Source organism: Eptesicus fuscus, chromosome 22 (assembly GCF_027574615.1).
Source record: "Eptesicus fuscus isolate TK198812 chromosome 22, DD_ASM_mEF_20220401, whole genome shotgun sequence".
Lineage (NCBI taxonomy): Eukaryota > Metazoa > Chordata > Mammalia > Chiroptera > Vespertilionidae > Eptesicus > Eptesicus fuscus.
The window spans coordinates 3,631,338-3,657,414 of NC_072494.1; the positions used below are offsets into that span (position 1 = coordinate 3,631,338).

Sequence of the window (26,077 nt, forward strand, 5' to 3'; positions counted from 1 at the left end):
TTTCACTCATTCAGTTCAGTTAGAAATCACTTTAGCTAAGCATTAATTGCGGAAGTTCATTTGATGTAAGCAAGATGCATATTACAATGCTATCCGAAATACAAAAATACCTCATTTCCAATCCTAAGAAGCTGGGCAGAGGTGAAAACAGAAGCAGGAAAATAAGACGTGTTAGGGGAGCAAAGTGGTGGGATGTACCTGTGGTCCAACAACGCCCCCGGGGCCAGGAGGGCCGGTCTTGCCTTGAAATCCCTAAGGAGAGAAAGCATAATCCATTAAAGCTCTACAGGGTACGAGCATGAATTCAAGTTCCCGAGACGATGGAATACCGCTCATGAAAAGGAAGTCACTGTTGGCTACAATACTTAGCGTGTCGTCACTTTCCTGCTCTCTCTAAAATTCAAAATTCACCACGTGCATTATTTCACATGACAGTCCAATGGTGACCTTCAATAAGCTCAGAAGACGGAGTAAGACCCTGGGATGACCCTGGAGTGGACACATGTCCTCAGCCCGCTGTTCAGGTCAAAGGAGATCACTGTCACCAGCACTGCTTACGGGCGGAATCAATGACGACTGTCAGACTTCTCCCAAACAGGCGCTATTCTGAACGCAGACATACATGTACAGTCTATGATGCCAAAGCGCTTCTCTTTCCTGCATCCCAACAATCATGTAAAATAAACACGGTGTAAAATCATATTTATGAAAAGAATACTTGAGCCCAGCCAGTGTGGCTCAGTGGTTGAGTATCGACCTATGAACCAGAAGGTCTCGGTTCGATTTCCAGTTAGGGCACATGCCTGGGTTGCAGGCTTTATCCCTAGTAGGGGGCATGCAGGAGGCAGGCGATCCATGATTCTCTCGTATCATTGTTGTTTCTCTCTCCCTCTCCCTTCCTCTCTGAAATCAATAAAAATATATTTTTTAAAAGATATACTATAAAAAAAGAATACTTGACATGATTAGTAAACAGCTCAGCATTTGATCAGAGTTCTTTGTTAAAAGCCCAAAGAATACACTTACAAATGTATCTTGCATAGGATGAGTCATTAAGGTAAAATCTGGTACATGTCAGCTGCATGTGCTGGCGAAATCATGCCTTTGGGCTATATTCTGTATCTGTATTTCTCCAGACTCATGGGTTATTCATTCTGCATGTCTGTATTATGGTTGGCACGTTTCTTTTTCATGTGAGTGAACTTATGTTTAACAGTTGGAGAAATAAGATTCAAAATACTGAGAGAAAGACCTTCCAAAGAACTGAATTAAAGCATCTGGTATTTGCAAGGTTTTACTCACGAGAACATCAGATGGAGATAATAAGGTCAGAAAGCGCCCGGCTGGTGCGGCTCAGTGGCTGAGCGTGGACCTATCAACCAGGAGGTCACTGTTCAATTCCCAGTTGGGGCACACGCCCGGGTTGAGGGCTTGATCCCCAGTAGGGGGCGTGCAGGAGGCAGCCGATCAATGATTCCCTCTCATCATTGATGTTGCTCTCTCTCTTCTCCCTTCCTCTCTGATAATTTTTAAAAAAATAAGGTCAGAAAGCAAAGGGCAGCCACAGGTGGCACCCATTTCTATCACAACCTTCAGGCCTGTAAGGATGTAACCGTTACTCTGAGCATCTAAAGTGTGTGTCCCGTGCCTTTAGCACCAACGCCTGGTGCCCCTCTGAATGAGAGTGGTGTTCACACTGTCCTGTCTTCAGCAGCCCTGCTCAGCTCCTGCATCCTCACGCCTCTGGCTTCCTTCCTGGAGTCAATCCGTCTCACTTTCGCTCTTCCTGTTTGGCTGCTGCCTTCTATTTTTCCCAGCGACAACTGTCTTTTCCAAAGAACCCACCTTCTCACGATGTGCCCAAATAGGACCGCGTCAGTTTTGTCAGTTTTGCCACCAGCGATGGTTCAGGCCGCGTTGCCTCTAGGACCCACTTGTCTGTCTTTCTGATGGTCAGGGCACCTACAGAGCTCCCTTCTTAACAGCTTCGTTCAATTGAATCTTACTTTTTCTATCAGCTTTCATCGTCCAACGTTCCCATCTGTGCATAGTAACTGGGAGTAGGAGGGTGCGGTGGTCTTAGCCTTGGTCTCTAATGACCCATCTTTGCTCTTGGTGATCCCCCTGATTCTTCCATGGCTGCCCTCCCACATCTCAGCCTTCTCTTGAATTCTTGGCTGAAGCTCCCATTTGAATTGATGACTAAACCAAGATCAGCAAAATCTTGAACAATTTCACTGTCCTCATTGTCTATATTAGGATCAATGCAGGACTTGGCACTGTGTTTCTGAAAGAAACTTGGGTTGTTTCAGTATAATAGAAACTATTTCTAATAATTCCCAGTGGTCTTAAAAAGCTTTGGATGGTAAAATGTCAGATTAAACTCTCAATGCAAGGATTTCTGACTGAGGACTAAATTCCATTGTAAAAAATATCCATTTTTTAAAATAAGTAACACATATATAGCAAAATACAGCTACTCTAAATTCTTGTATAAGGTAATCTTTTCAATCCCAGTCAGCGTGTGTGTGTGTGTGTGTGTGTGCGTGCGCGCGCGCGCGCACACACACACACGAGAAAGAAAGGTTCCTGGCAATAGGATTATTCATTATTGCTCTTAAAAGTGGATTTGGCCCGGCCATCATGGCTCAATGGTTGAGCGTCGACCTATGAATCAGGAGGTCACGGTTCCATTCTTGGTCAGGGCACATGCCCAGGTTGCAGGCTCGATCCCCAGTGTGGGGCATTCAGGAGACAGCTGATTGATAATTCTCTCTCATTGATATTTTTTCCTCTCTCCCTTCCTCTCTGATATCAATATATTTTTTTAAAAGTGGATTTGAAATATGAAATACAATTTTCCAGAAATAATGCTAGCCTTTGTCTAGGAGAAACTACTCAATGGAGAACATCCATCCTTGAATCATTAGTTAATATGTTATTTTCCCTCTTTGTTTAAATTTAAATATATAATATGGTTACTCTGGAGAAAAGCAGTTCTTATTAAATTGAAGACAAAAGGGATTTTATAATGAAAATTCTCTAGGTATCCTTCCCTTCACAGACATTTTGGGAATATTACAGAATTATTCCCACAATGCTCTACCAGGACTTGGTTAAAAATGATTGACTGCAATATTTAAATGAGAATGCATTTGCAAATTTGAATGTGGATTTTTCTTTAGAGGGTTTATTTTATGCTCCTCATGTAGCTATCTTTCCCGGGAGAAAACCCAAACAATTTTACTCTTTGGTCTCACTAACTCATTCTGAAATGTATTTCTGAACTCCAAGACTTTGAAGTTTACAATCTGACTAAAGCGAAAAAGTTCTTACACCAGGAACTGCCACTTGGTGAATGACACAAGACTACGCAGAAAATCATCGTTTTCAGATTTGTTATCGTGGACTGCGATGCGACTCCAAATACATCTTCGTGCTCACAGAATGCCCTAGAATGCTTTGGAGCCTCATCCTCAAAGGTAGTCTACGTGGTGGTTTCCTTAAGAAATCTGGATAAAATTAATCAACGATGAGAAGCAAAATGGGATTCCAAGTCAACATGCTAACCCACGATGATTTCTGTTTAAACTCACACGCCACTGGCATAGCCTGACGCCTGGTTTTGTGATGGTGGCAGAGTAAACCCACAAACCCACCAGGATCTGTAAGGCATAGCTGAGCTTCCAGTGTCCCCTCTGCCCTAATCATGTACTTAATGTTATACTGTTCACAGCTTTAAAATAACATGCAGTTACATGTTCCCTGGAGGAAGAGGAGGCAAGAGGAGGCATTTGACCTAGTTCCAGACCAATTATAACCTTGTGGTTTCAACATCAGAAAGGATTGCCTCCTTTTGCTCTGGAGAGAAGAATGTCACCTGCATGGCTTACTTCGATGTGTTTCCTTTAGAGAGTGGAAGGGTGATAGGGTTGGTTGGAATCTACCTGTAAACAAAGACTTCAGTGAAAGGGCCAAGGTGGAGGTATCACAAAAATAATGGGGTCTTCCCCATCAGCTCATCCCAAGATGCTGTAATTGACCATAAAGACAAGCAAAGCAACTCACATACCATACCCTCCAGCCTGTTCTTTTAGGTGTTTAGATACAAACATGGTTCTATTTTTGCGTTTGTATTTTAATAAGAGTTTCAATAGGCCCAGCGGTGTGGCTCAGTGATTGAGGGTCGAACTATAAACCAGGAGGTCACGGTTTGATTCCCGGTCAGGGCATATGCCCAGGTTGCGGGCTCAATCCCCAGTGTGGGGTGTGCAGGAGGCAGCCGATCAATGATTCCCTTTCATCACTGGAGTTTCTATCCCCCTCCTCTTCTACCTTCCTCTCTGAAATCATTAAAAATATATATTTTTTTAAAAAGAGTTTCACTAGAATAGATTTCTCCATTGTCCTTAACCTGGTAATTGAGCTGCTAAATAATAAAGTAGCTTTCCGTTAAATGATGAGGTGCTGGAGATGGACAATTTCAATCAGAGGAGGGGGGGCACTTACAGTCTCTCCACGTTGCCCAGGGTGCCCTGGCAGGCCATCCTTCCCAGGCGGTCCCTGAAATCACAAATAAAAACGCACACGTGATAAATATGACTTGTTGTACAGTCTCATGCAATATGTTAATTTTCTTATCACATTTTCATTAGATATTGTATTTTTTATGTTCTGTTGATTTTATATAGTAATATGGTGTGTGTGTATGTGTGTATATATATATATATATGTGTGCGTGTATATATGTATATATATATGTATATACATAAATATATACATATATATATACATATATATATATATATCTTTAGTATAATTCTATCTGAACTGAGACCAAGAAAAAATTGTACAACCCTAATCTGAACATTTTACATTTCAATTTTCTTCATTAGTAGTTACCTATTTAAAAGGAATATTGAGATATATTTGTTTTTATTTTTGCAAAAATGTTAGTTCTTTAATACTTGAAATATGAATATATTTTGCCCTCCTTTTGCTGATCAATTTTCAACCCATCAAGACTTGGAAAGGAAAGAGAGAGAGAGAGACAGTGCCCTCTAGTGGTGGTCTGAGCTTCTAACTGACAATGAAAAGAAACACAAACTGGATGTTCCAAACAATGGCAGTTACCTCTCAATTGCTTCAAGAAAAGGAAAGAAGGTACTACGCTCAATTTTAGACACCAATTTCCCCAGTCGCATTGCTCAGATTTTCTTGGAAGCATCGTGTTTGTTAAGCGCCGGAGAGCAGGGCTACTATGCTGTCCCTTTTTGTAGAGGATGCCATCTCCGTCATGACCGAAGAAATAAATGAAGCAATTAACCAAGTACTTAAAGTAAACAACTCAGCGAGGTGCCTCTGTTTCAGACACTTAGTAGAAATAGATTGCTTCTTCATCTGCGTTAGGAATTATTCATCCTCCTCAGAAGCCATTCTAAGGATCAAGTTCACATTTCAAGACATGTTTACTAGAGGTAGGCAGAAATAGCCTTGCCATTCTGGATAAATGAAGAAAAACCACCATTTTAATAACAGTATTTTAATGATGACAGATATACTTCTCATGACGTGTTAATCATTTAAATACATCTCTGTATTTGTTTAAAAGAGCTATATACATAAATCTACTCTGCAATATCATGCTTTTTCTATGTTGAGTTGACTAAGGGGGTTATTTAGAAATAAGCTCATTTTCACAATCACGTCCTTCCCCGGAACGAGCCTTTTCCTAGCTCGGCTACAGCCCCTCGGGAAGAAGTTTTCTGGCCTCGCCTGGTACCCATCTGCTCCCCGATCTCATCGCTGCAGACACACGGGTCGCCAGGTGAGCTAACAGCCCTAGTTAAGGGCTGCTGTTGCGATATTTCCCGAGATCATAGCTCGTTCAGGGACCGACTCGTGTTTTCCAGCGATTCTGATGCCACCCTCTCCCCAAAACCAAAACTGGAATGTGTTTAACCAAGGCCCCCAAAATGCGATGCCATTTAACCATCCCTTCGTTCCACAGCAAATTTTACCTATCTATGTATTAGGCACTGAGTTTTGAATTTTCCTCTTCTGTAAGTAGAATGTATCTTATAACAGTCATATTATAGATCTTCATCGCCTCAAGTGAAAGATTACCTTAGTGGGGAAACTGTATGCTGACATGGACATGACATTAGCATTCTAAACATGAATATCCCAAGCACTCAATCCATAATCCATGTTTGTACACATGTATGTGTATATTGTGTGTACACAGAATACATTTCGTGATTACAGTGAAGATGAACCGATTAACCTGCAGGAAGAGGAGGGTGCGCCAACCCTCCAACCACATGTCCTCCTTCCTATCAACGAGATGAAGGCATTTCTTTCCTCAGCATCACAAAAACGCACTCCGGCGAACTGAGGGGCGCTTCTCTCATGCTCTCCTGTTTCACTGCCAGAGAAAGAGTATGAAAGCCACTCTGCTCTGCAGTGAAAGCCTTGCTCCTTAGCACTGCCGTGTCTCTCCAACAAGAGTGCGTTCTGTTCAAGTGGAGGCACTTCCACGTCTAACGCCTCGTGGAGACAGAACGCATGCACGCTCAGTGGCTCCAAACGCGTGGGAAAGGCACGAGAGAATAGGCTGAAAAAGTCTGAGGAAGAGTGGGTCAAGTGGCTTTCCCCGACAATAAAGTTACAGTGCATGAAGGGAAACAATTCTTAAACATACGTGCAAAAATAAATGGTGTGATAATGTGGAAGTCACACATGACACTAGTTTTTATGGTGCTAAACAATGGTCTATGCATGTGGCTTCAAAATACTCATGAAAAGAATCCTGTGTGTAGTTATTACCCTACATTTAATATTAGCTCTTTGCATGAATCCGTTTATAATACAGTAATGCAGATAATCTGCTCTTGATCTGTTTGCAGTAATAAGACTGTAGTGTTAAACTAATAGTTTAAACACACTTGTACATGTGTCTGTGTAGATTGTACATCCTGTCTGAAAATTATTGTAGAAGGCCAGAGACTGCCTTAACATTTACTATTCAAGTCAGTATTTCACAATAAATAATTTATCTTCTGAAGATGTGAGCTGAAGTAACATTTGAAAGTAACAGTGAAATAGAGGGTTGTTCAAACTCAATAAGACTTGGAGAACATATGTAATTATTTATAAATTATTTTCAACATGTTTAAATATATAATGTAATCACATATAACGTTTACTTAAAATTTTAACATCTTAATTTAGAATGTTCTGAACGGTTCCTTTTTGCAAGACTTGTACTGAATGCACCCAAAACCTACTGAATCAAAATCTACATTTTTAACAAGGTGCCAACATGATCTGTGTGCACAGTCAGGTCGAGACAAGAACAGTGGTGAACAGGTTGAGCCTTCGTCAGAACTACCTGAGACGTTGCTAGAATACCCGAGGCCCCTCCCCTGGGGCTCCGAGCAGGGGAGTGAGGCTGGGACAAGACTTTGCATTTCTAACAAATCCCAGGAGAGCTGATGGGCTGGTCCAGGGACCACCCCTTCAGAACAGCCTCTTTAGACAGGTGGCGCCTGGGCCCAAAGGCTGGGTCACCCCAAGTTTGTATGTTAAAAGCCTAACCCTTGTCTGAACGGTGTGGCTCAGTGGTTGAGTGTCTACCTAAGAAGGAGGAGATTACGGTTTGATTCCTTGTCAGGGCACATGCCCAGGTTGTGGGCCCAATCCCCAGTAGGGGGAATGCAGGAGGCAGCCAATCCATGATTCTCTCATCATTGATGTCTCTCTCCCTCTCTCTCTCTCCTCTCTCTCTCTCTCTCTCTCTCCCCTTCCTCTCTGAAATCAATATTTTTTTTAAAAAAGACTTAACCCTTAAGGTGCTGTTATTGAGGGGAGACCTTTGGGCAGGTGCTTCAGTCATGAAGGTGGAACCCTCCTAAATGGGATTGGTGACTTACAACACATGCCCCGGAGAGCTCCCTCATCCCTTCCGCCAGCGAGGCCAGTGAGAAGTCTGCGACCCACACGTATTTTGAAGGACACATTGGATATCACAGTTTTTCATGCCATGAGTGACATTAGTGGCGGCAGAGGAGTCATTGAGAGAGAATAATATTCATGTTGTTCTAGTGTTTGATACACTTTGAAAGAATATTTAGTAAGATGTAATTACATTATCACCAGAAATACTCAGTAAACATCACAAAGTGAAAATATCTGTAGAATTTGACGTTATTCATTGAAACTTTGTTTTTATAGGAATTGTCATCAATATGTGTATCGAAAAATGATTTAAATATAAGCTATGACTCTCAAAAATGTCAACACATTCTCAAGTGAAGAAAAGAGAAAAACTCTCACACTTACAGGAGGGCCTTTTGGTCCCGGGAATCCAACCGGACCCTGAGGTCCTTGAGGGCCCTGAAAACAAAGAGCAGGGGGAAATGTGAGAACACGCCTCACAACACGCCTTGATGCTTCGCGGTGTGTGTCTACAGAGGAAGCACAACAGAGCAGGTGGCTGCCTCACCACGTCGACGACTACGGCCACACGCGAGACCACGTGTGCTCAGCTAAGAGCCAAGGGGGTGTTTTTTCACACGACTCAGCGCCCAGAGCCACGCAGCACGTTCACGGGAAAGTGTAAGCCACGCCTGGGTCAGGACCTTCCACAGATTCTCTGCCTTCCACGTTAGCTAGAAACAACTGACAAGGAGGACATTTCAATTCCAAGTCCCCCAAAAGAAAAACTATTTTTAAATGGACTTTCTAAATATTCTGCCTCTAGTCAAATAAACTAAAAGGAAGCAAATAAGTGGTTTCCTCAAAAAGACCAGAGAAGATGCCTTTAACTAATCTCTGTACTTAAAAGAGGCTACTTTGGAAGATTGTATCTCATTTCACTCACTTCCTCAGACAAAATAAAGATGAAACACTTGGTCTTTCTTTATGACATTCCACAAGAGAGTGTTGACATATGCTTTCTGAATTAATCAAAAGAGTTTCCAGGTGGGGTAAAAAATACATACAGACTCTGTAAAAATAGTATTGAAACTCAACGAGAATTGCCAGAGAAAATACCCAGCGTCGAGTGAAATTTGAATTTTGGGTAAATAATGAATAATTTTAGTATGTCCCAAGTATTTCAAGGGACATAATTATGTCACAAATTATTCATTGTTTATGTAAAAGTCCAATTTAATTGGATGTCTCACTTATTTTGATTTTGTTTTGTTTTTGCTAAATCTGGTCATCTCAGATCCAAATGAATGCTGTACTAACCAAGTCTCTACTAACTGGCACCCCTGAGCTGCAAATAATTGAGTATGAGTAGTCATATTTAACTTGTACGATATCCTATATTAGTATATTATTTCTATCATATTTTCAGTTGTGTGCCTAAGATGTAACTAAACAATTCATTATAAAAATTCTTTGCAGAGAATGAGGGTACACTAGGAAGGAAATATCGCAACAACTCCACAGAATACAAGAAATACATTCCATATATTTAAAACATGTATAAATGTTTCTTAAAAATTGTTCCCAGCTTACTTGAAAAAAAAATTTTTCTTTTGGATCAGTCTTTAATTTTATCTTCAAAATATCCTCTTCTTATTCTTGAAGTGTTTTTGCAATTATACATAAGCATGCTATTGGGTCCGTGTTGTGCTCCAAAATAAATTTGTAAAGACATGGCTGATCATGAAATTTTGGAAAGCACAAGTAATAAGAAAAACTAGTTTGTGTTTTAAAGACACAATTCCTAATTCCGCTACAATTTCTTAAATGCTTCTACTCCATTTAGTGATTCAGCCATCTTAATTAATTTGACTGGATCTTCTTATTAACATGATTTGGTCCACAAAAAATTTCAAATTGTATATATTATTTATGAGCTCAAAATGTACAGGATGGACTTAATTTGAGGATAGTTCAATTGTAAGAAACATTTAGTAGAAAGTTTAATTTAATTAAATATAAACCAAAGCTGGAAATGACTATAACTATTTATTTTTTTGTCTCATCTGACATTTGTCACAAATACCAACTTTACTCCCCCCAAAAATTACTTACTCTCAGTTTTAAGTTACACATTGTAGGATATTTTTGTGAAACTTCTTTATGAATTTCAAAAATAATATAAAAATATGTGTCTATGACTGCATAATACTAAAAATAATTATAGAATATTTAAAATAAGTAATTTCTTGCACAGTAATTCAATTTAATATTTAAAATTCTTTCAAAAGGATAGCTTTTCAAAATCTGACTACAAAAATGATCCTTTTTGCAAAAAAACTAAAGTAAAATAAAGGGCATGCTTACTCATGTGTATTTAGCTTGATTTTACATCAACTGGAAATAAATAGTTTTTCTATTTCCTGGAATGGATGTTTCATCTTGATTTGAGTGCATATGGGTTGTGATTGAATGGCCACGGGGAGCGTGCATTTTGCCAGCATCATGCTGCTGGCCAGCTCCTGGACACAATGAGTATCACTGTGTAACATAAGCAAAGCGAAGAAGGCAGAGGTGTATGCGTCCATTTAAAGAAAAAACATTATTTTGGCTTGAGTTTAAGAGTGACGTCTTGGACCAATTACACGTGTTATTTCTCTCATTTCTGTGACAAAATCAGTAGCACATAACCTGGGTGCAAAGAAAGATGAACCCTGGCCGGTGTGGCTCGGTGGGGCATCATCTGGTTCGATTCCCCTTTGGGGCACACGCCTGGATTGTGAGCTCGATCCCCAGTAGGGGGTGTGCAGGAGGCAGCCCCATCAATGTTTTTCTCTCTCCCCCTCGCTTCCTCTCTCTCCCAAAATCATTAAAAATATTTTTTAAAAATAGAAAGATGCCATAGCCAGTTGGCTCAGTGGATAGAGTGTCAGCCTGCAGACTGAAGGATCCCAGGTTTGATTCCGGTCAAGGGCACGTACTAAGGTTGGAGGCTCCTCCCCGGCCTGGGCCCTGGTCAGGGCTCCTGCAGGAGGCAACCAATCGATGTGTTTCTCTCACATCAATGTTTCTCTCTGTCTCTCCCTCTCTCTTCCCTAAAAGTCAATGGAAAAATATTCTCGGGTGAGGACTGAAAATAGATAAATAAAAAGTAGAAAGACGAAGCTTTCTTTTAGAGGAGTCAATTAAAGAATAGGCATGTTTCAACTCTCGCTGGATTTTGTGGCTGGCCGTGGATGTGTGCTGCAGACACGGGTTCCCTTCCCTAGAAACGTCATCACTTGCAATATCTTCGTATCGATTCTATGTGATGTGCCCGTCTCATACTTACTCTCTCGCCAGGAGGGCCTGGAGGGCCATCGCCGCCCGAAGTGCCCTGCCAATAACAGAAGGAAAAATGCGGTGAGATTGCTGCCCCAGCATCGGCTCCGATGGAGCCCTTACAGCAAAGCCCACGAAACAGGCCCTGACGGTACCTTCGGGCCCGGCTTCCCGGTGGGGCCGCGCGCTCCTCTGGAACCTCGAGGACCCTGCAGAGAACAGAAGACCATGTGGTTCTCGTGCCACGCCACGCCAGAGGCGCCGGAGACATTCGTATTTCTGGAGAAAATCATCTTGGAAAATTAAGTCCGCAATGAAAATGTGGACTGAATGTCAGGTACCCACCGTGGGACCGCGCTGCCCGCGAGGGCCCGGCTTGCCCGCGACGCCCTGCCAAAGACAGTGGAGACAGGGTCAGGGTTAGCAGCACAGGGGACCGTCTGGCCGAGAGGGGTCCTCGGGCAAGAACATTACACTAGCGCGTCCAGGCAATATACTTAGGCATCGTACCCGTGCACCTTTCTCTCCGTTGGCCCCTGGGAAGCCGGGAAATCCGGTGGAACCCTGCAAAGATGAAAAGGACCCACCGTGAACTTGGCAGCTGACATTTAAACCACAACGGGACGTCGCTGGGAACTCAGTGCTTCTCACAAGCTGGTCACATGCAAGTGAAAAGTGTCTCTAATGCGCCATACAAACTCCATCCGTGTACTTAAAGACGGACTTACAGGGGCGTCGGCAATCCTGGGGGCATCGGAAGCATGAACGGATAAAACAGATGTTCAGTTTTTTGCTTTCGGTAAAATCATGAGTCAAATATGTCATTTCTCATATTAGAAAATAGCAACTACAGGGCATTTTATAGTCAGTCAATGGATAACGTCTAAGCCTCCATACTTGCTTCAACTCTGAAGAATCCTGTGTTTCAATATGAATAATCACATATTAAAATGAGCATTTTACACAATCTTGTCCTGAATTAACATTCTGGGATGAGTCTACATAGCACTCTTCACTGAGTAATTTTATGTCCTTAGACCTGGATGAAGTCACAGACGCTGAACTTCTCCCTCCACCTTCCCTGTGTGATGTGTGACTGTGGTCCAGCGTCACAGTCCTGCTCTGGGCATTTCAAAGACATAAATCCAAGACTTGTCTTTGTCAAGCGTTCACCTAAATACTTTGGGGGTGTTCATTCTCTTTGAACATAGTTGTTTTCTCTTCTGCGAAATGAGGGCAGTCAACATCCTACAGGAACTAAGGAATTTGGGGGAGATTGGAATCAAGGAAGACAAGGTGTAAAACTGACAATGAGCCCAGCCGAGGTGGCTCAGGGGTTGAGCATGGACCTATGAACCAGGAGGTCACTGTTCGATTCCTGGTCAGGGCACATGCCCGGGTTGCGGCCTCAATCCCCAGTAGGGGGCGTGCAGGAGGCAACCGATCCATGATTCTCTCTTATCATTAATGTTTCTAACTCTCCTCTCCCTTCCTCTCTGAAATCAATCAATCAATTAATCAATCAATATATATATATTAAAAAATGACAATGATAGCAATAAATAATGACTAAAGATGTAATAAGCACAGTAAAAGCATTATGTCATTTTCTCTACAAACAGTCACATTTTATAAAAGAAATATACTCTAATTTCTCCTTGTGCACATGTCCAGACTTCCATCTGCTCAGAGATTCCTGTGAACAGGACTGAGGCCGTTTGCCTCGGTCCTGTCTCATTAAATGAGCAGATTAGGGCTCCAATCCGTGCTGTTCAACTTGCTAATTATCAGACCCTGGGACGGGGTAGAGAGCGTGCTTCCACAAACTCACGTTTCCTATTTAGACCATCGTGGGAATTGAATGCAGCAACGAGTGAAATGTCCATCAAAGAGTGGAAGGCGGTCCTATTTGACACGTGTCCCATGCATGGAAGGAAGTGCAATGAAGCCTTCTTTGACTGGAATACACTTTGCTTTTTTTTAACCCCCTCATTTGGATTGAATTACCCCTTCATGTTTCTCCAAGTGATAAATGGCTTCTCTATCAGAAAAACCTGGAGCGATGGCTAACATCATGGCCGTCAGGTCCCACGCAGACCTTTGCTTCAGGAATCCGCATTATTAACAGTTTCTCCAGGTCTTACGTACAGAATGGAGGCCATCAATTCCCATGTCCTCCCCACGTCAGGAAAGTGTGCAAAGCCCGTGGTAGCTGATGGTCAAAACACTAACCTGAACGCTCGGCTAAGCTATTTTTATGACCCATTCCCCAATTTATCTCTTCTGCTCATAGAGATGACCATGTCCGACCTGAGGACAAATGTCAGGATGCGTAATGTTCACATAATGGGGGAGATGTCTGCAAATTACATTTCTGAAGGCTTTCAAAGCCTCTTTTCTTTCTCTACAGAGAAGCAGATAGTTGTGTCTGGTACAGTATTACTTTGTGATATGCTGGGAATTTGATAAGCGAGTATAACTGAATATGAAAATAATTTACTCCTATCAGATTTTATTTAGGAACAAACATTCACTTCTGTCCCGAGTGGCCTAGATGAGTAACACACTTAGAGAAACTCCACTAAAACAAATGGCTCTTATGCATCAATTTCATTTTTAATAAATTTATTTTGTTATATAGCTTCTACTCTAAGAAATTTATGGGAAACAGACAAAAATGTCCAATCTAACAACTAAGCAGTCTGTATAAATCATTCTTCTTTTCCTCGCGGAAGGAATTATCACCAGATAGCTAAGTTCCATGCCGTGGCATCATCTGCTTTTAAATAGAAAAAAGCAAACAGCACGCCAAAGGCCAAAAGTCAAAGCTTAATGGCAAAATAGGCTCAGTCAGTGTGAAAGCATAAAAATATTACTTTAAATGCTGTTTTAACCATCAATGTGTCCTGTCTTAAAATAGATATTACTTTTTGAAATAGCTACTTATCATTTTATAGTACACAAGATGGGTGCATCTAATACCCACCAAGATTTTGCTAGTAAGATACTGGATAAATTATATTGTCTAATTATAGTCTTTAAATTGCTTGAAGAAGATCTGCAGCCAAATTTCACTTTTAATACAAAAAAGATTTAAATCTATTTAAAATTCACTGGCTTCCACATAGGAAAGTTATCTTTGAAGTTATCTGTGATCTTTGATGTGCCAGTCATTTCTGATTGTAGAACTGAGAAACAAGTGGTTTCTGAGCATAGAATAAAATGTATGAAGAAAAGTTATAGGGAATCATAAAGACTAAAATTTCAAACTCAAAGAATATTGAACAGAGAATTGACCTGTGAAAAACAGCAAAACATAAGGATGTCAAACTCATAAAAGGAAATTCAAGTAACATGACAGTTACTTTACATCAAAGCACCAACACAGCTGCACTTCACCTTCCTAATTAGATCAATGATTCCGGGAGTAACGGAGGAGAGCTGACCCCGAGGGCTGTGCTGGAATGTCTTCTCACTCCCAGCACTTGTGAGAAATACTTAGCATTTGAAGAGAAGGAAACTGGGAGGCAGGACAGGGGAATGGGGATAGGAGTTAACGGGAAAATTCCTAATCAGTGCTTAAAACACAGCCACGGTCGGGGAATGCTGACTGCATTAGTTTAAAGTCAGACACATAGGACTCCTATTTTACCAGGGCTCAAAGGGTCATGTTCACCTCCTACCACAGAGGAAATATGAATTATAATATGTGTAATACATATTTTCTAGAAAATAATTTTTCTAGAAAAATTACAAGACCACACAGTAAGCCTAAAATAGTGTTGTCACGTGACGATGCGTGCCTGTTTTCTCGTTTGTGAGGAGAAAGGACATTTCTCTCTCCCACTGATTATTTGTGAAGCTTCTTAATAAATAAATGTTCAGGGATTGTTATATAATTAGGATTTATTTCTACCTACTATACCTGTCAAGCCTGAATGGGTCAAACAGAGATGGATGGTAGATAAACAGGTAGATACACAGATAATCTCATGGGTATTTAACAACCTTAAAATCAATAACCAAGATTTATATATTAACTCATTTAACCACTTTACTGTATCTAGTCAATGCAACAAGTGCAGCCATAACAACGTTCTATCATTAGCTTGAGAAAAATTAGCACACCAGGGTAAACATGTATTTTTAAAACCACCTATGTTTATCCATAACATATGTATACTTCAATTAGGAAAATACAGCATTTGGGTGGTGGAGGGGGTTGAATGGTGGCCCCCCCAAAAGATATATTTGAAATGGAAGCATGGAACAGAGGCACAAATCTCAGAAGGAAGGAGGGTGGGGAGGCAGGAAGAGATTAACCAAATAATGTACATCCATGTATGCATATAACCTGGGCACAGACAAGAGGGTGGAGAAGGCCTGGGGGGGGGGGAGTAGTGCGGGGTAGAGGAGCTCAATGACAGGGGAAGGGGGGACATCTGTAATACTTTCAACAATAAAGATAAACTTAAAAATAGTAATAAATGCATTAAAGTAGATAGACTTACAACGGGAAACAACTGCACTGGAATACAGTTATCAAACATTTTTTTTTAAATTGTGATAGGGTAATCTATGTGTTTCTTTGATAACACACTTTAAATTATAAGATCTAACAGGTCTAATAGTCATTTTGAGTGAGTGGAAGTGAAATTTCAAGATACTGTCATATTATATGCCCTCTTCCCCCCCTCCCAAAAAAGGAAGGTAACCAATTTTAACTGTTTCTACAAAATGTTGGTAACAAACTCTAAAAACCAAGCTGATTATTTTACCTTTGGACCTTGTCTTCCTGGATACCCGGGCAATCCTGGAACACCAAGTTTCCCCTAAAGTTAAAAAAAAAAAAATTCTAGGTTGAGTTAAGCTTAAATGATAATTTTAGTCATTTTTCTAGAAGGACCACGTATTTGTACACTAGAAAGAAAGATCTGCAAGTTTCCGCCACACTTCCCCTCTATTTCTTCATCCGAAGAGGAAAAAGGATGTTCAGACACGTTTCTAATGAGCCAATGGCCACTCGCTCCCCGCGGAGCCTGAGTGACAGGGAACCTGGGGCACAGAGCCCGGGCGATGGGAGAGCTGGGAGCCCCGGGGAGCGGTTAAGCCCGAGTAAAGAAAACACCTGAGCTCTTTCTACATTGCATGTTACTGAAGGTTAGTTGATGTTGATTAGAAAGTTCATCCTTTTGATAAAGTATTTCAGTCCTCACTATAAATATAAAGCCAGCATTCACAAGTTCTTTACCCTTGTCTTGCTGAATAAGTTAAATAACTGTAATAAGAAATTCTGACCCAATTTTGAGCAGTTCTTCTTTTTTTCTCTCAAGTATCTGCATCAATAAATATACATAGGCTGCAAGTTATAGCTAAGTAATGACTTCTGTGGAGTGTTAACTCCTGCAGGTGGCCGCCCGAATGTACGGCCATATTGTACTAGTGCAATGAGATTATATCTCCATCTAAAAAATGCTAAAACCAACGATACATAACAGTGGTGTCCAAAGGTGTGTAACAAATACTTGGAGGATTAAAATGCTATACTAACAAAAAATGGCCCCCCTGGAAAACCATTCATTTAAAAATCATAGATGGAGAGGAAACTAAATTAAATAGATGAATAAAAGATGTTTGTGGAATTTTACTGTGATTCATTTTTCTTAAGATCTTATGAAAGCGCACTTTAAAAAATATGTGCCAAAGTCTTAAATATTAGACCCACATAGTATCAATCTTTCTTATGTACATTTAGACAAAATAAAAACAAGTCTAAGTTACTATGTACTACATTAAAAGACGAGCAGTACTTAATGAACAAAGTATTTTGCTAGATGAAGAACAGTCAAAAATTAGGATTAGGATTTCTGACCTTGCCATCATAGACTGAACTGAAGAGCTGTCCGATTCCGGGTCAGCCCTGCACAGATGGACAACAGGCAGACCAGCCCTAAGGGCACTGGGTGATGTTTGCAGAGAAGGAAATCACCTAGCAACGCCTTCCTGTCACTGAGTGGCTCACAACTACTTATGGACATGCTTGAATTTAATAGGATCCTCTTCATTCCCGACGTGGATCATTAAAAACACTTCTGAGTAACCACAGAGCATTTTCTTCAAGAGCATCTGTGGACTTAGAGCTGCTCACTGACCTTCTCTCCGGCTTGACCGGAGGGACCGGGGTCCCCCGTGGGACCTGCTCGACCTTTGGGGCCTTCAGGGCCATCTTCTCCTCTCGGACCCAATTGACCGACTTCTCCCTGAAACGCAGAGCAACAACATTTTTGAAACTTAAAGTAGACTGGAGATTGAATGGCAGAGATTATAGCCTATCAGGAAGTCATCTTCTTCACCTCCTGGCCTGTTTGCTCATGTTTTATCTATGACGAGGCTTGAAAGTGTTTGACGTTAATTAACAAACAGTTGATATAGTTTGACGCTGGACAACCTACAGAAGGCCATGCTATTATGTATCATATTAAATTAATTTTAATGCATCTGTGTTGAAGAACGAAAGAGAGAGAAAAGTACGAATCAAGATTAGATAAATATAGGGTGGTAGGAGTTGCCAGCCCCATTATACCACTTTGTCATAACAATTATTTTGACCTAAAGGCAATTAAGAAGCTGATATATGCAATAACAGATGGTGTACCATACAACTGTACACTAGAAACCTGTATGATTTTTTAACCAGTTTCCTCCTAATAAATTTATTTTTTTTAAAAAATTCTCGGCCCGTCCCTTACTTGCCTAAAATAAAGACTTAAAATTTGCAAAGGCGTCCTTCCTCGCCTTACAACCAAGAAGGACAGAAGCTAATCACTGGAGACAATGAGTCCTTTACCAACCGGGAGCCAGAGCAGACGCGGGGTTTCTACAACAACACATCTTACTGAAGAGCCCCTAGTTCCCTTTTACGTGCCTTCCGACTATCTGCAGTCCTGGGAGCTCGAGGTCCTCTTCCTGTGTCTCATCACTTCTCTAAAAACGTCTTGTTCCTTTTCTAAAAGGCTAAGTAAGCCGAAGTGCCAACCACCCCTTTGAGCTACCACTAGTCATCGCTGAGTGCTCCGGGTGCAAACGTGATGCACCAGCCAGCAAACTTCTCTTTACTTTCTCTTGCCAACCCTCTGTTGTCAGGCTGATTTGAAAGGGCTACAGCCAGAGAACCTATCAGGATAGTAGGAAGAAATAACTGTTCCTCTCTGACAACAGCAACTCTGGAAATCACTGTTTGGAATGTTTTTTAAAATTCTCCATTTTAGACTTGGTTTTCATCTGCCTACGTACTAGACTAGGATATGAAAGTTGTAGCCACCATCCTGGGAACAGGCTTTATATGCACTCTTAGGGAATCAAAATGTTCTACAGTTTGCTTTTTTTGCAGATTGATCAGCTACTCTTATGTTAGTTATTAAATAAATCTTCCCAATAAAATGTTAGTTTACTTTAGGTGACTCACATTTTTGTTTGTCTTCTAGATATTCATTACCAGAAAAAAGGTTTTCTTTCATCAAAAATTCAAAACCACCATATAGTACAAATTCATACAAGTTGCAGGTATATAGTTTTCAGGCAGCATAGCTCACTATATACAACTAAATTGAGAAGAAATCCATTATGTTACTTCTTTCAAGCAATTTTATCATCAATTTTTAAAAATGTCTATAAACAATATGGAAATTTAATAGAACATCTAAAAGACAACTGATTATATTATCTTCACAAAGATTAAAATACCTAACTTTTATATAAAAACCAAGTGAGTAATATCTTGTGTAATACAAACATTTTTATTTATCCTGTGCTGATACTTCCAATATTTAACTAAAAGAGTATGCACACACTCGCACATACTCACACACACACACACACACACTCATGCACATTCACACACTCACACACATAATTGTATGTACTAGTGGGAATTTTCTTTTCACTTACTCTGTCACCTTTAAGACCCATGTCACCTTTGAATCCTGGGAAACCATCTTCACCCTAAAAATACAAGTAATAAAACAGGTGTTTGAATATAAAATATGGCTAAGTACAATGTAAATACTGATAATTAGGGAAAATTCTTCTGAGAAATGTGCATCCTCATTGTAAAACTTCCTCCTCCCTATTCTAACCCGTTCCCCAGTATCCTTCCATTTTACCATAATTAATCAAATCTTTAAATAATTTTCTAAGTTAATAAAATAAATTTTTAAATTTTAGAAATATTTTACAAATGTGTCCACTAAATTTTCTCTATCTTATGGGAGATATAACTATTCTCTTATGACAACATGTATTCTGTGCTACTTGAAGAAAAAGGAAATATTTAAATAATTATCCTGTTAACTTTGGATTCCAAGAACTTTGAACTACCAAATACAACGTCTTTACCCTTCACTTACTGATTTATACTGAAGAACTCTGTATCATGCGTTTTGTAGCATGTGCTTGAGATAAATGCTTTCCAGCTCAACTTGTTCTGTCTGATCACCTCTGTACAGGTGGAGAGTGAGCAAATCAGTATTTTCCTTTATCTGTAAATACAGATTGCTCACCGACGCATCCTATGCACAGCCCAGTGTTGCTGAAATACGGGCATCCTGTAGCCATGACGGGAGACATTCTGGCTATAAAAATATGTCCTATCACTCTTTAGTGAACTCTGAACTTTGAAGAAGCATCACAAATAACCTGATCATCTCCTAATTTCAGGAAAAAGAGTAAATTCCAAATGAATCATTATCCATATATTTAAAACATTAATTGAGCAATTACTGCTTTCAGAGCACTGTGGAGTATTTGGACATTTTTGTTTTACCAATAAAATGAAGGCAGAATATTTGGGTTCGTTTTGGTACAGATGGAGTAAAATGGTTGTTTGGAGAAAAGATGTGCTGGTGAAGAAGATGATGATGATGGTGGTGGTGGTGGTAGTGATGGTGATAGTGGTGGTGGTTTTGTTAAGGATCCCAGGGCAGGAGGGATAGGGAAACTGAGACAGGAAAGTTAAAACAAGGCCAAACAGCCTGGGCAATTTGCAGCCAGCTTGTAGCTAACAAGCCATTACCTTCCGGAGCCCAGGACTCAGAGCAAATGGTTAAAAGCCTCCCTAGGAAGAGAATGCAGAAAGGGAGAGGGAGGGGGGGTGAGAAAGAGCATTTTTACTCCCTAAGAGAAGCCAGCAGCCTCAAGGCTTGGCAAGCTGGGTTGCCAGGTGCTCCTCATGAATTCTGGAAAGGCCACAACAAAGAAAAAAAATAACAAGGCCCTGAGCATTAATCTGCAGGAAAATAGCCAGCAGAGGCGTTCTGAAGCCACAGACAGGAGGTGTATAAGCCTCGGACCCCCACCCAACCTGCTCTTCAGTTTAGCTGAGAGCCGTCTGCGCTTCATTCGCCAGGTGTAGAGGTTTGCTTGCTTTGCTTCTGCTTTTTTTCAATAAAGGTGCACGCTTTAATCACTTTAATAAACTGGCTTTTCACCACGCAAAGTTTCTCACAAAAATCCATTTCCATGAGAAGACAAGGACCAGGTTGGGGACCGCCCTCCCCCCGGCTCAGGGCGCTGGGGAACACCTCCCTGGTGTGGGTGAGAGGGGCCTACAACAGTTTTGAGGCAAAAAGGGAATTGGAGGAGGGGCGGTTGGTATCTTCCTGAGGAGAGAATCGGTTCGACTTGCAGAGTTTGAGCAAAGGACATTTCAAGGCAGAACAGAGCGGGAAACACTGGTGCACTTCCACATCCTGCTGCCAAGGTGACCTCTAACCCACAAAACTAGTCAAACCAAGTTCCACTTTACTCCAGGGCAGTGGTTCTCAACCTTCCTACTGCTGCCACCCTGTAATACAGTTCATGTGGTGGTGACCCCCAACCATAAAATTATTTTCGTTGCTACTTCATAACTGTAATTTTGCTGCTGTTATGAATCGTCATGTAAATATCTGTGTTTTCCGATGGTCTTAGGCTCTACAGCAGCGGTTCTCAACCTGTGGGTCTCGACCATCGGAAAACACAGATATTCACATTATGATTCATAACAGCAGCAAAATTACAGTTACGAAGTAGCAATGAAAATAATGTTATGGTTGGGGGTCACAACATGAGGAGCTGTATTAAAGGGTTGCGGCATTAGAAAGGTTGAGAATCTCTGCTCCAGTGGATGCAAATGCCTAATCATGCCCTCGCCCCCTCCCCTTCCCTCCCACGTGAGCTAGATCTTGCTCAGCTGGCTCTCTTCTCTTTGGCCTTGAATCTCACTTCCCCGACCCAACACTGGGGGAGTGGGGGCTAGAAACTCTGATCTGCTTTTCCATTTGTCATCTCGCTTCCATTTCCACTCACACACACACTGCGAATCTTGGCCTTCTCCGTCCGCCTGGGGACACTCTGCCCTTCTTTCTTTAAAAAAAAAAATCAATGGCATGTATTACAAGTTACTAAGCTCCTAGGTGCATCCGTGGCTGTGAACTACAGAAACGTGCAAAGGCCACGCAGACCAGACTCGGCGGCCGGCATCTCGCTCCGCTGTTCAGAGAAGCAGAAACACCACCACGTGGGGAGCCCACACGTGCAGGTCAACAGGAACAAACCGAACATTCCCCTCCAGACCTTGCAACAACAACAACCAAAAAAAAACCACAAAAAAAAAACTCTGCCCCCAAAACATCCCCTTGCCCATTTTGCAAACAAAACAGAAAAACCAAACAGAACAAAATGAAGAGCAGACTGGAGCACTTGCAGCCGTTTGGAAAGAAGCTGTCACCATTTTATAGCACTTTTTTGGGTCATTTCAGGCAGCACCCCTGGCCTTGGCACAAAGAAAAGTCCTTGTGGAGAGCGCAGAACATTTACACCATGCACACCCCGGCAGCGGCGCGAAGGGTGCGGGTCCTGCACCGAGGCACACAGCCTGCACCAACCAAGGCTGACACCCTGACGCCAATGCCCCAACCACGGTCACGCTGCCGCCACACGCCCGCTTACCCTCCAGGTCCCCAAGCGCCAAACCTCAGTTTCCAAACACAGAAACGCGCGGCGGAAATCACGGCTCTGCACAGGACTGACCTTCCAACGCGGTGGGCGAGGCTGCCGGGCGTGTCCCAGGACCTCAGTACCCCCCAGACTCCCCGCTCTGCCCTGAACCGTTATAAGTGCCACCCTGCCACCCGGCTCTCAGCGGGGCCAGGTCTCCCGCATTCTCCTAAATGGTGAAGGCGCGTGCCCGTTAACCCCTGAAGCTCCGGTGCCCGCTGCGTTTCGGGCCCTCGGTCACAGGCTATCCAGCAGGCCTTTTCCGAACGGACGCCTGCAGGCCGCCCGTGCCCCCCTGTGGGCTTGGCAAGCTCTGCTCAGGCCCCGGACAGATCGGGGCATTCTGGGCATGAGACCTGCACCTGGGAAGGGATCCCATCTGGGGTCTTGGCCAAAGCTAAGGATTCCCACTGGTGTCGACGTTTCCTTTAAGACAGAAGCGTGCTGCTTCCCAAGTCCCGGCCCGAGAATCACCTGTGGGCTTAGGGCTCGCCCTGCGCCCAGTGCCACTGAGCAAGCAGGCACGTCCACGCTGAACAGGACCACGTGACCTCCTCCTGGCCACGTCTGTCTCCATCACCTTTCCCCAGGGAGCGAGGTGGCCGCAGGGGCCCAGGTCCCTGAGAAGGACTGCCTGGGGCTCCCCCTCAGGGCCAGGCAGGCGGGTGTGGGTGTGTTGTGTGTTTTTTAAGGGAGAACACAGGGAACTGGATGCTGTTCCTTTCACCTGGGCTTTCACCACGTTCACAAGACACACATGCGAGGACTTGAATTCTTAGGTATCCACACAATAAATGGCTTTTTTAAAAGAACGGACACTACCAAGTTCTGAGATTTCCAGTCCTAAAGTGGTCAGGTCTGACTTAATCTTAAACACAAAAAACCCAGAGTTTGAGAAGATGTGTCAAGGAGGAATTCACTCATGTCCTCAGGAAAAAACCCGAGTCCAAACAACAGCGGTTTTTAATTCTTGCCCCTTGACCTTTGGCTAACAATGAATGTTGTTGTATGTAAAAAGAAAATAGTTTTGACTTCCTTTTTTTATTATCTCTTATAAGAGAAATGATTGATTATAATTCATCCTCAGGAAAAACTAATTAATATACATTAAGATTCATTAGGATTTAATGGTTCTGTACAGAATTTTAAAATAAGAATTCTTATCATTCTAAAATAGTTTTCTTCAAAATGTATTTAGATCTAGATAAGTAATACCCAGTTAAATTAATATGTGGTATGAATAGAAGAGATAGCAAAAAAAAAAAAAAGTGCCTTAGAGATTTGTTTGGACCGTATTCAGTCTCATTTTACAGACTTAGAATAAGCCTTCGGGAAAGTGAACAATCTAAGTTGACATGAGTGGTTAATACAACGAGAGTCAGAACCCAGAACTTTCAACTCCAAGTTCACAATAGCAATTCTTTTCCCAGAGGTCTACTTGTGTCTTCTCAGACCATACAATAATCTCAAATTATCTTCCTGCATATAAGCCATATACCTTTATTTTTTTTCCTGAGGAGACTTCTCACAGATAGCACATCATCTGTCATTTTTAAAATATAAATTTAACAGCTGATAGCTTCATTTTGAAAATGAAATGTATTTTAAAAACATTTACTTTATAATTATTCAAAGTGTGTATATACATTTTTGGGGACACCCTATAGTTGCATACCTTGACAATGCCTCCAGAAGTTACTTTTATTTTTTTTCAGAAAACTAAATTAAAATGGATGTAATATGTCCATCTCCTGTTATCTATTCCTTAGTAATATCAAATCCACTCAAAGTACTGTTGGTAAAATTATGACTAAGGGAATGAAAAGTCACATTGAAATCAGCATTGCTATTCCATATATTTCTCACCAAATCTACCAACATTTGATAAGAAACCCTATATCTTTAAATATATAATATTGTAGTAAGAAAACTCAATACTGACTCTGAGTGCTATCATTCAGTTTCAACATAAGTGTTGGAGGATTTTGGGGGGAGCTCTACACTTATATTAAACATTTATATTTTTTAAATTTCAATGTTAAGTTCTTTGTCTAAAGACAATTAAGCTATAAATGCTCTATAGAAGATTCCACATTCTTTCATCCACCTCTGCCTGGTTTTAATCTTTATTTCCTTCTCTTTAATATTTCATCTTTAATTCCTTCTAACCTTTATTTCCTTCTCCTTAATACTCCATCTTGCATTCCTCCTGGTTTTAATCTTCATTTCCTTCTAATTCTTGTGCTGTGCAAACAGTACCACATGGGGAGTCTTTCTCTCCCCCCAGGTGCTTTCACTGTCACCTTTTGCACTGAGTTCCAATGTGTGGATCTGGGGGATTTTAGTCGAGAAATAAACACTCCTCTGGTGTGCATATAATTAAATATTGAACAACCCCTGCATAAAATATATTTTCTAAAGGCCAATCTTAGGATTTAGAAAAGTTAAATACATGTAAGGAAAAAAGGAATGCAGGATTCATTCTGTTTATAACATATCTTGCTTCTGGTCTGTAATTTGGTCCTCACTCCAGGTTATAAGCATATATATTTTTTAAGTTTTCCGAATACAAGGTATAAAATTATATTTGCATTGCCTGGGACATAAGAAAGCACAATATGCCATGTGGCGAACAGGATATCTTCAGTGAATTTCCATTTTTGATATAACGGATACAGTCACTGACACCACTGAGTGAATTGTAACTTACCTTTTCACCTTTGGAGCCCTTGAGACCTCTGACACCATCTGCTCCCTGTGGAGAAATTAGAAAAAGTAAATGACGGTGGTATTTTCCACTGAAGGTAAGCGATGTGGGAAACAGCATTTACCTTCACTCCTCTGGGGCCGGGGTAGCCAATCGGACCCTGTGGACCAGGCGGACCCTGAAACACACCGATTGCAAATTAAGTAAGAATGCATTCAAAGTCTGCTTATGCTATAATCTTACCAGATAATCTACAAGAATATGCTCTTTTTCTACTGTGGGCAAAGATTTCTTGGGTAGTTTATTTCTAAAGCCAGAAATGATAAATAAACCATGTGACTAGTCCTACTTATCCCAAACTTATCATGTCATATATTCATGCTAAAAATAAGATAAATATTGTGAGTATGTGAAATAATGTAATAATTATACATAATTAATAACTAATTTTCTAACCCTGAAAAAATATCTGATGTCCTCAGTGGCTATAATAGACAATTACAGATTAACCAAGAGGATCAATCATTTCTAACCAACAACTCTGTATAAATTTGTAGCGTTCACATCATTAAGAATATGATCAAAATGATGTCTTTTCCACAGCTGGTTTCATGGCACCAGTCTACATAAAGGAAACAATATATTATATGTAATATACAATTTCTGCAGGAATGCTGAGTATTTTAATAAGAATCCAAACCTAACAACTCTAAATAAGAATGATCCTGCCCTTGCTACTGTAACCCAAAATAGTATTAGCATTGAATAAGTTTTATTTAGATATTTTGATAATTGTTGCTCTTACAATCCATCTCCACTTCCCTAAGAGTTGCCAGAAAGTAGTAAGTGATGATGAAGTTTGAGTGACATAAACAGTGTAACGATATCCAGTAGTTCTGGTCCAAGTTCACTATCATAATTCATGGTCATTTACTCCACACTGACTACATATGCAGAATGTGGATTTATTTCTGACCATGAGAACATTTTTAAAAAACAGCAAATTCAGTCTAACAAAATGGCTAATACAAAATTAAAAGTTACCTACTATGTGTCTGTTTATTATATCCTAAACAA

At 41.1% G+C, this 26,077-nt stretch overlaps 1 protein-coding gene across 1 annotated transcript in view; it reads right to left on the reverse strand.

Moving 5' to 3' along the window:
* COL11A1 (collagen type XI alpha 1 chain) overlaps positions 1-26,077 on the reverse strand; it is a 141,768-nt gene that overhangs the window by 43,300 nt on the left and 72,391 nt on the right. Inside the window, exons 27-38 of the mRNA XM_008147090.3 lie at positions 25,125-25,178; positions 25,004-25,048; positions 19,207-19,260; positions 17,412-17,519; positions 16,038-16,091; positions 11,770-11,823; positions 11,605-11,649; positions 11,415-11,468; positions 11,270-11,314; positions 8,344-8,397; positions 4,510-4,563; positions 199-252 (exon numbers count right to left, since the gene is read on the reverse strand). Coding sequence (XP_008145312.2) covers positions 199-252; positions 4,510-4,563; positions 8,344-8,397; positions 11,270-11,314; positions 11,415-11,468; positions 11,605-11,649; positions 11,770-11,823; positions 16,038-16,091; positions 17,412-17,519; positions 19,207-19,260; positions 25,004-25,048; positions 25,125-25,178 — 675 coding nt within the window. The remainder of the gene's footprint in view (positions 1-198; positions 253-4,509; positions 4,564-8,343; positions 8,398-11,269; positions 11,315-11,414; positions 11,469-11,604; positions 11,650-11,769; positions 11,824-16,037; positions 16,092-17,411; positions 17,520-19,206; positions 19,261-25,003; positions 25,049-25,124; positions 25,179-26,077) is intronic.